Below are 13,687 nucleotides of genomic sequence, written 5' to 3'. Positions count from 1 at the left end.
CCAAGAGTTCCGTGGCTCAGCCAGTCCAGGATTGAGGTCTCACAGGAACCAGTGTCAAGTACGACAGGAACTAGTGGGGAGTGTCCCAAGCTAAGCGCCAGACTTGACTCATGAGAGGAGAGCAGTTCCCAGTGTGAGTGCCAACGCTCTGTTCCCTGTGTCTGTAAGGGGTGGAATGTGACCCTCACACCCGCCTTTTCATCTTCTCAAAGTATCGAACACAGGTTCAGTGTGAGAATGTCCTCCTGGTCAGTGAACCTGGTATATCCGTCTCAAGCTCACACACAGTGCTGAGTGAGTGAGTGTCCGCATGTCAAACCTGCCACCTAGCTTTTATCTTTTTTATCTAGTATGTGTGCCTGAGTGCCTGCTTATTTGAAATGTGTGTGCAGTTCCCACAGAGGCCAGAAGAGGGCACTGGATCCCTAGAGCTAGAGTCACAGGCATTTGAATGCAGAAAATTGAGCCTGGGTCCTCGGTTAAAGCAGCAAGTGCTCTTACCTGCTGAGTCATCTCTCCAGCCCCATCTGTCTGTCTGTCTGTCTGTCTATCTTTCATTCTTTTTCTTTTCTCTCTCTTCTTTTCTAAATCTACTGTAGTTTGAATTTACCTTACATGTGTTACAGTAAGGCAAATAAAATCTATCAGTGGCTGTTGGATCCCACGCTCATCTGAAGTACAGAGGAACACTCCTTTTAAGCCCCTAGGACTCACAGTTCATACAGGGAAAGCCCTTTTATATCGCCCTTGCTCTGACTTAAGACCCCATGCAGAGCTGGGATCTCTCTGCTCTGCTCCAATGGGCACGAATTCTGTCCCTTTGGATCGTCCCCGGTATCAGAAGGCACAAATCTCAGAACTGGATTGTAGATTTTAGCGTATCATCGTTTCCAGCACTGTTTGTCCACTGTGAACTCTGTGAACTCCATGTGAGGTCCAGGGTCCTGTGATGAATTCCTTTCTAGCAAGGCCACGAAATCACCTTGTTCTACAGCTCAGTGACCACATTGCCGGTTTAGAGTTCAGCTTCTCTCTTTCCATAAAACATCCTGTAGATGGAGATTAATATGTAAACCATCCCTTCAGGCATGTTCATCCATGTTGTCATCTGCAAGGGTCATGCAGAGAACTGTGTGATTGAGTTCAACAAACAACAAAACCACACAAATACACACACACTTAAAAAACCTTACTGTTTTAAGTATGTTTATAATTTTGTGTTGGGTGCATTCCTGAGTTATCTTTGTCCAGCAGCAGGCTGGACATACCTGATTAGATCATAATGAAAATGTAATCTGATTATATTAAGAGATGCTGAGAATCTTCTGTTACCAGAATCTTCCAGATGTTTGGGTATAAGATACATCATCCAAACGGGTGAGCTTTAACCAACTGACCTTTCTCCACATGTGGGGTTTATTTTTCTGTTTTTTTTTTTTTTTTTACTATCTCTGAACTAAGGAGTTTTATGAGTTAATGGTATTTCATTAGCCAGGTGGATACTAACAGCTCATGTGACCATGGGGTTGACACTGTCACCCATATGTGTCCCTAAGGCTTTTTAGTAGGAAACCAAGTGACTTGCTTAGAATTCTAGCCTCGCTTCAGCCAGACACCCCCAGTGATGCCTGTTCCTTTTGCTTTTGTGTCCAGGACCCAGAGCTGCAGTGCTTACTGCTGTCTGATGGGAAGAGCTCCCTCCACCCAAGTCACATCGTCGTCCTCCCTGGGGACAGCAGTGGCAGCATGGCAGCCATCAGCTTCACGGGAGCCCTGCGGATCCCGGTGAGTCTGCATGCCGCGGGAGAGCTCTGGGCTGCGGGGAGTTTGGCGGAGAACGATGGCCTGTGTGTTCGTGGGTCAGGCCTTCCCGTCCTGTGTTAGCTGCTAACACTCTGGGGTGCATGTGGCCATGTGTGTGATCTCTTTGTTTTCTACTATTCCCATCATTTTGAAATTAATTTTTTCCACTCTGAAATTTCATAGACAGATTAAATTTGACAAATGTTTTCCCTTGGAAAACGGAAAGCTGGCTGCTCTGGCCTTGCGCCCATGATGCCTTCTGTCCCTCTTGACTCTCCATCCTCCCAGTCGTTTGCCCTCTGGCTCTGAGGGCTGAGGGTGCCTCCCGTGCAGTGCCCTGTGCTCACTGTTCTGTGGCCCTACTGAATCTTCTGTTCCCCAGCACAGTGAGGGTCTAAGTGCCCAGTGTGGCCACAGGGAGGCCAGACATGGCTACAGAAGAATACCCCGCAATGCGCTAGGGTCCTAAGTGGCTGGGCCTGATTCTCCTCTGGCCCTTAGTGTCAGCTGGCTCCCACAATGCCCTGAGTTAGCAATCTCACAGTTTATAGTTGTGAGCCCTGGCCAATCTCCACAGCTCGGGCGCGGGCCTGCGCACCGGCTTCCTCAACAGGCCTCACGGCCAGCCAGTAGAAGATGGCAGTTTTAAATGAACCTCATTTCTAAGACTGTGTTCTTACTACTGGCTAGCAGCCCTTCTGTGGGACCTTACTGCTGTAGGCTGCTGCCCAAATATTTCTGCTGGCATCAGCTGGGGAGCAGACCAGCATGCAAATGCCAGACATGGGGCAGTGTGGACAGGACAGACTTTGGAGGCCTGGTCCAGCTTTCATGCTCCCCCTGCTCCTGCCCAAGTGGTCGGCCTGAGCATCCCCACTGAGCTTCTGTCTGCCCATCACTGGGCTCCTCCCTGGTGCAATGCCATCTGTTGATCTGAGGATGACGTGAGATGAGGTCATCCCAGTGCAGAGCACGCCAGGCATGTAGCAGGCTAATGGTGGACCACACGCTCCGTTCCTCATGCCATGCTAACAACTGGAAAACGCTAAGGGTAGTGGTGATGAGGTTCAGTGTGCGAGTGTGTGGTGTGCGTGTATGTGTGTGATGCTTACACAGGAGTACGCAGGTGCACACACCCATTGCAGAGGCCAGAGGAAGATGTCAGGTGTCTTCACCTGTTGTTCCCTACCTTACTACTTTGAAGCAGGGTCTCTCCCTGAACTGGAAACTTGCCGGTTTGGCTAGATCGCTGACCCATGAGTTCCTGGGATCTGCCTCCCTCCACCTCCACCGTCCAGTGCTGGAGTTACAGACACACACAACTGTGCCTGACTTTTTACGTGGGTGCTGGGGATTTGAACTCGTGTGTGCTTGCACAGCAAGTGCTCTTACACACTCAGCCATCTGTCCAGTCCAGTTCCCAAGTCTAAATGAGCATCCCTCCCCCCCACCAGGAGGAAATCACTGGCCACCATTTGACATGACTAGCTCGTAAGCGTACATTCTCATTGGCTCTTGTTGGATGTGGACATCAGGGTTCTGCCTTCCAGGCAGCTAGACGAGTGTGTGCTTCAGATCTCCTGGGGCTTGCTTCCCCATCATGTCCTCCCCTGCGACAGGCTTGTAGACGCACAGTATGCCTGCAGGGGCATACTCATTTGTACCCAGTCACACCTGGACACACACTGCCAATCCCACGCTTGGAGCTGACAGTCAGTTACCCTCCCTCTTCCAGGGCGTGATCGAGTTCTCTCTGTGCCTGCTCTTCGCCAAGCTGGTCAGCTACACCTTCCTCTTCTGGCTCCCGCTGTATATCACCAATGTAGGTGAGTGCTGGCTGGAAGTGCGGTGCCGATCCCTGCACTGACCGCCCAGGGACCACGCGGGACGAGTGGAGAGGGACAACGTGGCTCAGCCAATGGGATGGGTACACACACACTTTGTGGCTCTTTAAACCTTCACTGGGCTCATCAGGTACATCCTGACCCCTTTGCAGTTCTCAGAAGCTGCCTGCTTTTCAATCTGGGCCACGTTGGGCTTTGGAGCACAGCAGCCAGCAAGCAGGAGTGTGGCCTCTGGGGATTGAGATAAGACAGCCTGAGAAATCTGACCTAGAAACTGTTTCTGGGCGTGCGTTCTGATTTGTGCGAGGGCTAACAGCCTGTCCTAGGTTCCCAGAGTCCAGGAACGTCTGAAGCTGTGGATCCGATAGGGTGTTCCAGGAAAATAGTACTAGATAGTTGTGTGTCGTTTGTGCGTAGCGTGACGGGATCAGCAGTTCCCGGGAACCAAGTAAGGGCTGACGCAAGTTCTATACCGATGGGGTGGGGGTCACAGGGTGTGCTGAAACAGGAGAGGGAGGAAAAGCAACAGGGTTTGGTAGATACAGCCTAGGCCTTGGATTCTGGGGACAGTATAAGAAGCCTTTGAAAATGGGGGAGTCAGATTTCAAGGGTGTCATAAGGCCATAACAAAGTTGACCGGGGCTCAGAGTTGGAAGGAGTGTCACCTCAGCCAAGCAAGCTGGGGAGGCAGCGAGGGGACCTTCTGGGGGGCATGGCTACCAAAGACAAGCTGCAGAAGGAAAGAGGGTGAGTGACCAGGCTTCAAGGAGCTCCCTCAGGGCCCAGAGCCCTGCCTCATGACCCCCACTTCATCTCAAGTACAGAATACAGTCCAGGAGGGAGTCTCAGCTGGAGATTTGAATTTCCCGGATGCCCAGTCTGCGTCTGGGTTTGAGCCAAACCCAGTTCCCTCCAGGTGGCATTCAGGCTGAGGGAGATGGGCCTGAGGAGTCAAGCGCTTCCCAGCTGTCTCCTCTTACTGGTCAGTATCCGTCAGCTGGAAGTGAAGGGGACATAAAGGGTACCCCGCCTCCGAAGCATAAGAAGGCTCTAGTCCCCGCTGGGATCGGGTAGTACAGGGTATCACGTACTCAGGTTCACTGTGACTGACCGAGTGTTCCTGGCCATTGCCCTGGGAGAGCTCTACCTGTGACCTTGAACCACCTGCACACCGGAGAACTTCCTAAACCGATGCCCCCGTGGTGGGCAAGCGAAGGGTGCAAGGATGGCCAGGGAGTGCCAGGCTGTGCCAGGCTGGGGCGAGATGTGTCAGCCAACCTCCTTTTTAAATCCTGCGTGGGTCCCTCTGGGATAATCCCCGAGGACGTGTCCTCATTAGGCCATGTGCTGGTCATTCAACAGATCATCTGGACGCCAAGAAAGCGGGGGAGCTGTCCACACTGTTTGACGTAGGCGGGATCTTTGGTGAGTTCCAGACCATTCGCTCCACTCTGTCAAGAACCTAACAAGAGGGGGGTGGAGAGATGACTGAGAGGTTAAGAGCACTGGCTGTTCTCCCAGAGGACCTGGGTTCGATTCCCAGCACCCACATGGCTGCTCACAGCTGTCTATAACTCCAAGATCTGACACCCTCACACAGACATGTGTACAGGCAAAATGCCAATGCACATAAAATAAAAATAAATTATACTCACACATACACACATATAAACCTAACAACAAAGCTGGGTGAGTGGCACTCCTATGGTTTAGTACCCTGAGGCTGTGGCGGCAGAATGGCAAGTTTGAGGCTAGCCTGGCCTACACAGTGAGACCCTGTCTCAAAAAACAATCTATCCAGCCATGTTCAATCTATCCAGCCTGTTGGGAGGGCGTGTGACACAGTGATCTTGAGCCAGCTGCCCTCAGAAGTGACATGCACACACCCTGGAGGCGGTGGCATTAGTGCATGCTGGGTAAAGGGGCTTTGGGGCTGCCTTAAAGCCTGACCCTAAACTACACCGTGACTCCACGGCCCTTACAAGATGAGTCCTGTTAGGCCCCAAGTGGCCGCTCTCTGCTGCCCAGTTGGGGACAGACTAGGAGAAGGTTGCTGCTGTTCTTGTCCCTGATCCTTGGGTCTCCACGTGCGGGGGAACACGTGCCAGGCATCAGCTCCTGAGGCCATTCCCTCTCTGTTACAGGTGGGATCCTAGCAGGCGTGATCTCCGACCGCCTGGAAAAACGAGCTTCCACCTGTGGCCTGATGCTGTTGCTGGCGGCGCCCACGGTGAGCCCCGGCTCTGCCCGCTGTCAACAGGCAGTCACTTTCTTGTTCTCCACCGGCCACCACCGCCCCGGCCTGAGCGCCGCATCCCTAGCAGTTCAGCTTGTCCCTGACTGGAAACCCAGGGCTTCCTTCAGGCTGGCCTGCCTCAACTCCTGGGCTGTGCACACAGCGCTTCTCCCTCACCCCGAGTTTCTCATGGGCTGCTCGTATCTTTGGGGTATCGCTCACACCCATTGCTATCCCCCTTCCCAGTCACGCTCTTGCCTGTCCCTTAGAATCTGTGTGCCATCCCTCCCTTCTAGGCTCAGTGAGCCCATCATGGCAGGCCCATCCTTCTTTAAGCATTGAGAAGCTCGTGACCTTGGGCAGGTGACTTGATTTATCTGGTCAGCCGACACATCACCCCACGGTGTGGATATGCAGAGCCGGTGTGGTACTGGCCAGCCGCTGCTGTTTGTGATTGAGGGGCTGTTCTGTTGCCACATTGCCTCTCTCCCCAATGCTGTCTCTGTCTCTGGAGTGTGACTGAATTCTGAGGCCTCTCGGGCCTTAGGCTCTGTAAAGCAATCCTTAAGACATTATGAACTGGGCAGTGGTAGCGCACATCTTTAATCCCAGCACTTGGGAGGCAGAAGCAGGTGAATCTCAGTGAGTTCAAGGCCAGCCTGGTCTACAAAGCGTGTTCCAGGATGGTCAGGACTGTTACACAGAGTAACCCTGTCTGAAACAAACAAAAGACATTGCAAGCAGCATGGCCCCATTGCTGGGAGCACTGCCTCCTAGAGTACAGTGCCCAGACAGGTAGTTTCAGACCTCAGAAGAGGAGCTGGGAATTATTCAGTATCCTGCCCACCAGCCCTGGTCACACAGAGTCCCACCCTGTGAGTTCCCTAAGGCCCAGAGCTAAGTGTTCAGCATGGAGGCTTCCAGCAGCCCTGCAGCTGCCCGTGCTGAGCTATGGTCTCCTCGTTCTTAATTCCCGCAGCTCTACGTCTTCTCCTCTGTCAGCAAAATGGGACTAGAAGCCACCATAGGTGAGTAACATGAGACTTTGTCATTAATCCTCTCACGTGTGTCTGTCCACACGACCTCGTGAAAGCCAATCTAGAGGCATCAAGCTGAGGTGACTGAGAAGTATGGCCCCATGTCCCCCTTGGGGAGAGGCCAGGCTCCAGTTTCTGGACATGGACCTGAATGGTGCACATACGTGTGACAGTATGGATAAGTAGGGCACCTGGTCCAGCAGTGCTGTGCTCTGGGTGTCAAAAGGAGGAGATGCTCAGGGACCCTGTTCAGCCTGGGGGTGGGGCGTTAGCCACAGCCCTGGAAGCCATATGTAAAGTGGAGAGCCAGCCGTGGAGACTAGACGGAGTAGGGAAGGTCCTACCGCGAGTGACCAGAGCCAGCCATGGGGACTGGACGGAGTAGAGGAAGGTCCTATCACAAGTGACCAGAGCCAGCCATGGGGACTGGACGGAGTAGAGGAAGGTCCTATCACAAGTGACCAGAGCCAGCTGTGGGGACTGGACGGAGTAGAGGAAGGTCCTATCGCAAGTGGACCAGAAAGCACTCCTCCCGTGAACGTGGGGTTTCCCATGGACCCAGAGTCTCTTCAGGAAAATGAGTTCATGCAGTTGAAGGGAGTGTCCATGTCTGTGGTGAAGAGAGGTAGTCCCCTGTGTGGCTGAGAAGGCTGTGGCATAGACCTGACCTTGGTCCACTCAAGTTCTTACCCCCCCACACCAAGTACCATCATCAGTGGCTGTCCATGAAGACCAGGGAACTTGGGTCTTAGGTCCTCTGAACGGGGGGGACTCTGAGGCTCCCCAGGCATGGGTGCAGGACCTGTTTGTGCTGCGCCCTGGAGATTGCCCCCCCCAGGGGGGGGATGGGCCCCTGCCCTCACCAGGGGACTGCTGGGCCAGGCAGGCTCTGTTCTGAGCCCCCTCTGTTTTCCACAGCCATGCTGCTCCTCAGTGGGGCCCTAGTCAGCGGGCCCTATGCGCTGATTACTACTGCCGTCTCCGCAGACTTGGTGAGTAACATGCTGCTCACCCCTACTCAGGGCCAACAGTGTCTCAGTGGGCAAAGCTTTGTTCACGGTCGTGCCAGATAGCCTGCATCTTGAGAGCTTTCTAGTGGCTGCCCCTTGCCACCCTCTCTCAGGGTTCTTCCTCCCGCGAGAGGTATAAATCCTGTCCCTGAGTACCCCACAGAGAGTGCCCAGCGAAGAGGCCCAGGAGTGGAGCTTTGACCCTCTCTCCACCTCTCTGCACCCTGTGTCATCTGTCCCAGCAGCAGGCTGGCCCTGCCTGGGCCCTGTCTTAGGGGTGTTTCTCAATCAGCACGTAGGAAGCTTATCCCTTGGTGGGCATGAGTGTGCAGACTCGGCTAAGTACCCATGAAATACTCTGGAAGGATCCATACCAGACCGAACAAAATGGTCATCACACAAGGGGAAGAAGCAGAGGGAGGATTCTAACTGTATTTTTTAGACTGAATAAGAGAGTCACAAATAACTAAACATAGTCAGGTATGGTGAAGGGTTTTCATCTCTTCGAAGCCCTCGGAGCTTTGCTCAGGGTGCTGGAGGGTGTAGACTTCCTAAGGAGTGTTCTATGTGATGGGTGCATGTATCGGGAGCCAGTTTATTTCTCACTCCATATCTGTGTGTTTCACATCCTTTTCCTCCACTCTCTCAGGGGACTCACAACAGTCTGAAAGGGAACTCCCACGCCCTGTCCACCGTGACGGCCATCATTGACGGCACTGGGTCTGTAGGTACGCAGAGAACGTCCCCCCCTCCCCAAGACCCGCGTGGGGGAAGTAGAGAAGGTCCCCCTCCCCTCTTCAAGATCCACATGGGTAAAGAAGGGAAGTCCTTGCTCCTAACTAGCTGGGACCCAAGGCTCTGACGCCAGTGTCAGGACCGACTGCTCCTGGATGCTCAGGGGAGTCGGCTGTGGAGGCTGTAGCACATGACTTCAGAGGAGACAGCTGTGGGTGGCTGGATCTGTTTCCTCGGTGGGAGCGAATGTACCATCAGGCTCTAACTTGACCCAGCGGTTGGCAGACTTTAGGCTCTGACTTGTCATCACTGTCTCTCCAGGAAGGACAGGATCGTGTTTTGATTTATGTTATGGGAAAGCACACGATTCTGGCATACCCACCTTGCTGAGGTTTCTGAAGAGACGCGTTAGCACATTCTGGTGTGACAAAAGGTGGCAGTGTGTTCAATTCATCCCTGTGTTAGTCAGTTTTGCGTGACTATATCAAAATACCACAGACGATCAGCTTCAATAGAGGGAAGGATTGTGTTGGCTCACAGTTTTGAAGATTGTATTCCATGGCCAGTTGGCCCATTGTTTGTGCCTGTGGGAAGGAAAGCAGCATTATGGGTACACCGTACCACTCCCCCTCATGGCAGAGAGAGAGGAGGGGTGGGCACACACCCAGTGTCCTAGCTTCCTATCACTAGGCTGTGCCCCAAATGTGCCACCAACTCTCAGCAGCACCAGAGGCTGGTGACCAAGTCTTTATAGCACATGGCCCCTTTGGGAGCATTGCAGATCCTAACTGGTTCTGTTCAGGGCACAGACAGCTAGGATCTGGTAAAACACCAAGCCTGGAGATCCCAGGAGCCTTCTCCTTTGGACCTTACCCCTACTAAGTACAACCTGAGCCTACGGCGGGCAGAGACCCTTCGCTGCCCTTTTGTAGGTGGGAGTTAAGGCTCCCACCTGGGTGGCATCATCCCTGAGCTGCATTGACTCTGGTCCAAGGCAGCTGTAGTCACAGGCACGGACTCACAGGTCTCCTGTTCAGGAGGCAGAGCTTCTCAGACATGGTTCCCCAGGATCAGGGCTGTGGCAGAGAGGTTCATCAGGGTTGGACTGCCAGCTCGAGTCACAGAAACCTCATCTATGTTCTGTGGCCCCACGGCCACTTCCAGGGCTTCTTCCTGTGAGAGTCTGGTTTGTTCTGTAAGGTATGGGGGAGGTCACTGTTGTCAACAAAGCCCGGCTTCAACTTAACTGGTCACCAAGGTCAGACACAGCTAGTCCTTGGCATGGGTTCCTTCATTCTGCTGGATCTGGAGGTGATACAGGTGTCTTGAGTGGCATGTGTGGTCACTCGTCTGGTGCCTTTCAGGGCCCCTCTTGGCCCCTGCAGCGAGTGTGTCTGGGACATGGGGGCAGGTAACCTGGGTTGCTGTGCCTGGTGATGGGTCTTAGAAGCAGCACAACCCTTCCTGTGAGGAGTGGTCCACCATTCTCCCAGTTCACCCAGCCCAAGAGAGACTTCACACAACTTTAGATACACGCCTGCCCCCAATTCTCCCCTCTTCAATCTGTCCCACAGAAGTCTGCTGTTCCCAGGACACCATGCTTAAAGCTAACATGGTACTACAGTAAAGCAGAGGATCAGAGGAGAAAGACAAATCAGGAAGGAGGTGGAAAAAACTGCTTCTCTCTTGATGTTCGCCTCAGATATTAGGCTAAGGGGTGAACCTCGCTGCCACACGCTGGGCTGCGGAGGAGGAAAGCACCATGTTCAAAACAGAAGGGCAGCAAGCCAGTAAGCCTTTTCTGCCCTCCGCACCATGCACTGCCCCTCCTCAAAGCCCGTGCCCACCTGGGTTTCTACGGCATTGCCACTGAAATCCAATGGGCTGAACTCCTGGACCCCAGCCCCCATGCTTCCCTGATTGCTCAAGAGCACAGGGACTCCAGTAGCCAGTCACCATGGAAACAGCATGTACACTGGTCCTCCACCGAGTCCCAGCTTTGTGTCTCTCATACACGCTCCCCACAAGACGAAGCAAGAGTAGGCTCGAGGGATGGCATGCCACTTTAGCAGAAGCGTTACACGGGGAAGTGTTTGCCCCAAGTGCTTGTCAAGTGTTCGCGCCCATTAGTCAGTGCAGTGTAGGCAAAGTCACGGCTTAACTGATCCCAAACCAGCCAGCACCTTCTCCCATGCTGGGAGTGCTTTATGGCTCACGTGTGTGCAGGGTCCAGAGTGACACCACAGTGGGACCCAAGGCTGTCCTCATGACATGTGTGTGCAGAACAGGGTCTTGGGTATTTTCAAGGTCTTATTTTATCAAAGTAATACAGAATGTAGCCCCAGGGGCTAGATAATCCTAAGAGCTCTTATGACACAATGTGACAGGCCCCAGCTCTGCCTGTCCAGCCCTCCCAGCTGCTGCTGAGCTCACTATATATGTGAACTTCCTGAACTTATCAGTCTAGACCCCATCTCTATCCACTACCCAAGAAAACTAAACATGACTCTTCCCACACTCTGCCCTGGACCCCCACCCCCCCCATCACACTGGCTCTGCCAGGAAGTCAGCCCTGTGGGTCCTCAGGCCTGGCATCTCCTTCCCTGACTTAACTGCCCCCATTTGCTTCTTGTTTCTGTCCTGATTGTCCCTGCCCTGATTGTCCCTGTCCTGATTGTCCCTGCCACCTTCTCAATCCCTTTCTTACTGCCATGTTCAAACATCTAGCAGCCTGGTGACAGGCCACACAGCTGCCCACCAAGCCACATAGACTGCTTCCTCTCCGTTCCCTGCACTGCCTCCTCCTCCCTCTTACATCAGAGCCCTGTGGGCTAGATTCTTGGTCTCCGCTTCTCTGTGGGTGGGACGTCTAGTAGCTTCCTGAGACTCCTGGAACTAGCCAGGCTGTGGTGTTGGGGGTCCATCTTCACTTAACACCAGATCTCCTCCAGAACCCCAGTGTCTCGGGTTCCATCGCTGGCAGCAGACATCAGTTGTCACTGTCATCTGCTCTCCACACTGACCTGGCTCTCCTGCTCTGGGTCTTCAGGTTACCCTCTTACCCACCCTCCACCCACCACGCTGCCCCTGCCAGCCTTCCATGTAGAAGCAGGTCCTGCATCTTGGGGGTGGGCACCGTTGTTTCTTTGCTGAGTTTGGCTACCATTTTCTATCTTGTTTTCTGGAAAACATCAGTGAAACATCATGTCTCCAGATTGTTCCTTCTTGCTTCTTCCTACATTTGTCCTTCCTGCCTCTCTTGTTCTCTCTCGTGTCCCTGACTTTCTCTTTCAACCTTTGTGTTCTTATTTTAGCCCGTCATATTTTCAACACTCGTTAATGTTTTTTTTTACAATGCCCTTTTAGTGCCGCAGACACTGTGTTAGGTGAGAATTCTTTGCTGATAACTGATCTCCAGCTACAAAAATGAGAATTGTGTAAGATTCCAGTTAGTTTTCCACATGCACTTGGACAGTATTACCTGTGACTGGAGATTTTCTTTTCTCTTTTGGGTGGGGTGAGGGGTGGTGGTTCGAGACAGGATTTCTCTGTGTAACAGCTCTAGCTGTCCTGGAACTAGCTCTTGTAGACCAGGCTGGCCTTGAACTCACAGAGATCCTCCTGCCTCTGCCTCCCGAGTGCAAAGGTGTGAGCCACCACTGCCCAGCTAGGGATTTTCTTCTGGTTTAACTGTCCTTGAGTTTCCTTCCTCACCATTTGGATGTGTTTGCAGCTGGGTCTTCCTCAGCTATGGATCCTCTAAGCCCCTTTGTATCTTAGTAAGAATAAATCACCTAACTAGTGTGAGCATGGAGTCCTTTGTCTTGGAGAGCACCCCCGGCTCTTCACGGATCAGCCTAGAATCTGCAGCAGTTTTCCTGTCCATAAAGTGCTCAGTGCTGGAGCGTGGGTCACTGCTTGGAAGCTGGTCTTTACGCTGGGTCCCTGTTCTCCATACCCTTCCTAGTGTCTGCTGTCCCCAGAGGTCAAGGTACTGCTCTTTTGTGGGATGCTACTGAGACACTGATGAGAAGGGACCTGAGGTAGTGAGGATTCTGAGGTAGTGGAGGGAATGGATGATGGCCCTTTGCCGGCTGCAGCCGCTCCCCTGTGTCAGGTTCTTGGCCAGCCTAGCTGTGGGGAGCCCATTGCTGTCTTTTAAAACAAAAACAAAACACAACAAAAATGTGTTTTCCTCTCATCTGCCCTCAACTTTGTGGATTTACAGTTTTTGAAATCTCAGCTGTGGTCCACTCCATGGTCTTGGGGGAGTGCAGAGTAAACCCACATGAGGAGCTGGCGTTTGCCTGTCCCTTTGCTGAGACGTGGAAAAAGTCTATCAGATAGCCTCCCGGATCACAGAGTAATGCGTGTGCCACTAGCCAGTGTGGGTGATCACCTCAGCCCTCAGATGCTACACTGTAGTCAGTAACCCAGAGGCCGTCTCCCAAGCTCCTTAGTGCGCAGCTGCTGGACAAGCCCTCTTCATGTCAGATTCACCCACCCTCTGTGAGGGATATACCAGACACTGCAGCAAACGTTCTTTTGCAGATGGCTTTTGTTTGTATAGCTTTCCAAGTTTATTTAACATAATTTTAGACTTGCAAAAAAACCCACAAATATAATGCAAAAAGAGTTCACAGGATCTGAGTTTTCTTTACCCCACGCCTCATTCTATATATGCATGCACACACATGCACTCACACAAACTTGTACGCATGAATACACATGCAAGTGCACGCTTATGCACACATGCTTTGCACACTGCCCTCTGCAAATAACTGGTCAGCAGCCCCCTCAAATACAGGGAGTTCCCTGACTTGTGGTGGTCAAAATCAGTTGGTTGACATCAGCAGGGTCTAAGTCCTGTGTTTCTGACACATTTATTCAGTGACATTTTCTGAGCATGGGGGTGTCTGCAGTTGTATGTTGGGTTCAGGTTTCTGTACAGAAGTTCATGTTTTTTGGTTTTGTTTCTTTGAGACAGGGTCTCTATGTAGTCCTAGCACCCACAATATAATC

The 13,687-nt window shown here is 52.6% G+C and overlaps 1 protein-coding gene across 2 annotated transcripts in view; it reads left to right on the top strand.

Annotated features, from left to right (window-relative positions):
- The window catches only part of Slc37a1 (solute carrier family 37 member 1), a 63,173-nt gene that overhangs the window by 45,830 nt on the left and 3,656 nt on the right, over positions 1-13,687 (top strand). For both annotated transcript variants that reach the window (XM_057751730.1, XM_057751729.1), the window contains exons 11-17: positions 1,654-1,785; positions 3,539-3,629; positions 5,010-5,072; positions 5,792-5,877; positions 6,863-6,911; positions 7,839-7,912; positions 8,580-8,658. In XM_057751730.1, coding sequence (XP_057607713.1) covers positions 1,654-1,785; positions 3,539-3,629; positions 5,010-5,072; positions 5,792-5,877; positions 6,863-6,911; positions 7,839-7,912; positions 8,580-8,658 — 574 coding nt within the window. The remainder of the gene's footprint in view (positions 1-1,653; positions 1,786-3,538; positions 3,630-5,009; positions 5,073-5,791; positions 5,878-6,862; positions 6,912-7,838; positions 7,913-8,579; positions 8,659-13,687) is intronic.

This window comes from Chionomys nivalis, chromosome 19, assembly GCF_950005125.1.
Source record: "Chionomys nivalis chromosome 19, mChiNiv1.1, whole genome shotgun sequence".
NCBI lineage: Eukaryota > Metazoa > Chordata > Mammalia > Rodentia > Cricetidae > Chionomys > Chionomys nivalis.
Note: the sequence above shows the minus strand (reverse complement) of the source record. Positions and strands in the feature narration are given on the sequence as shown.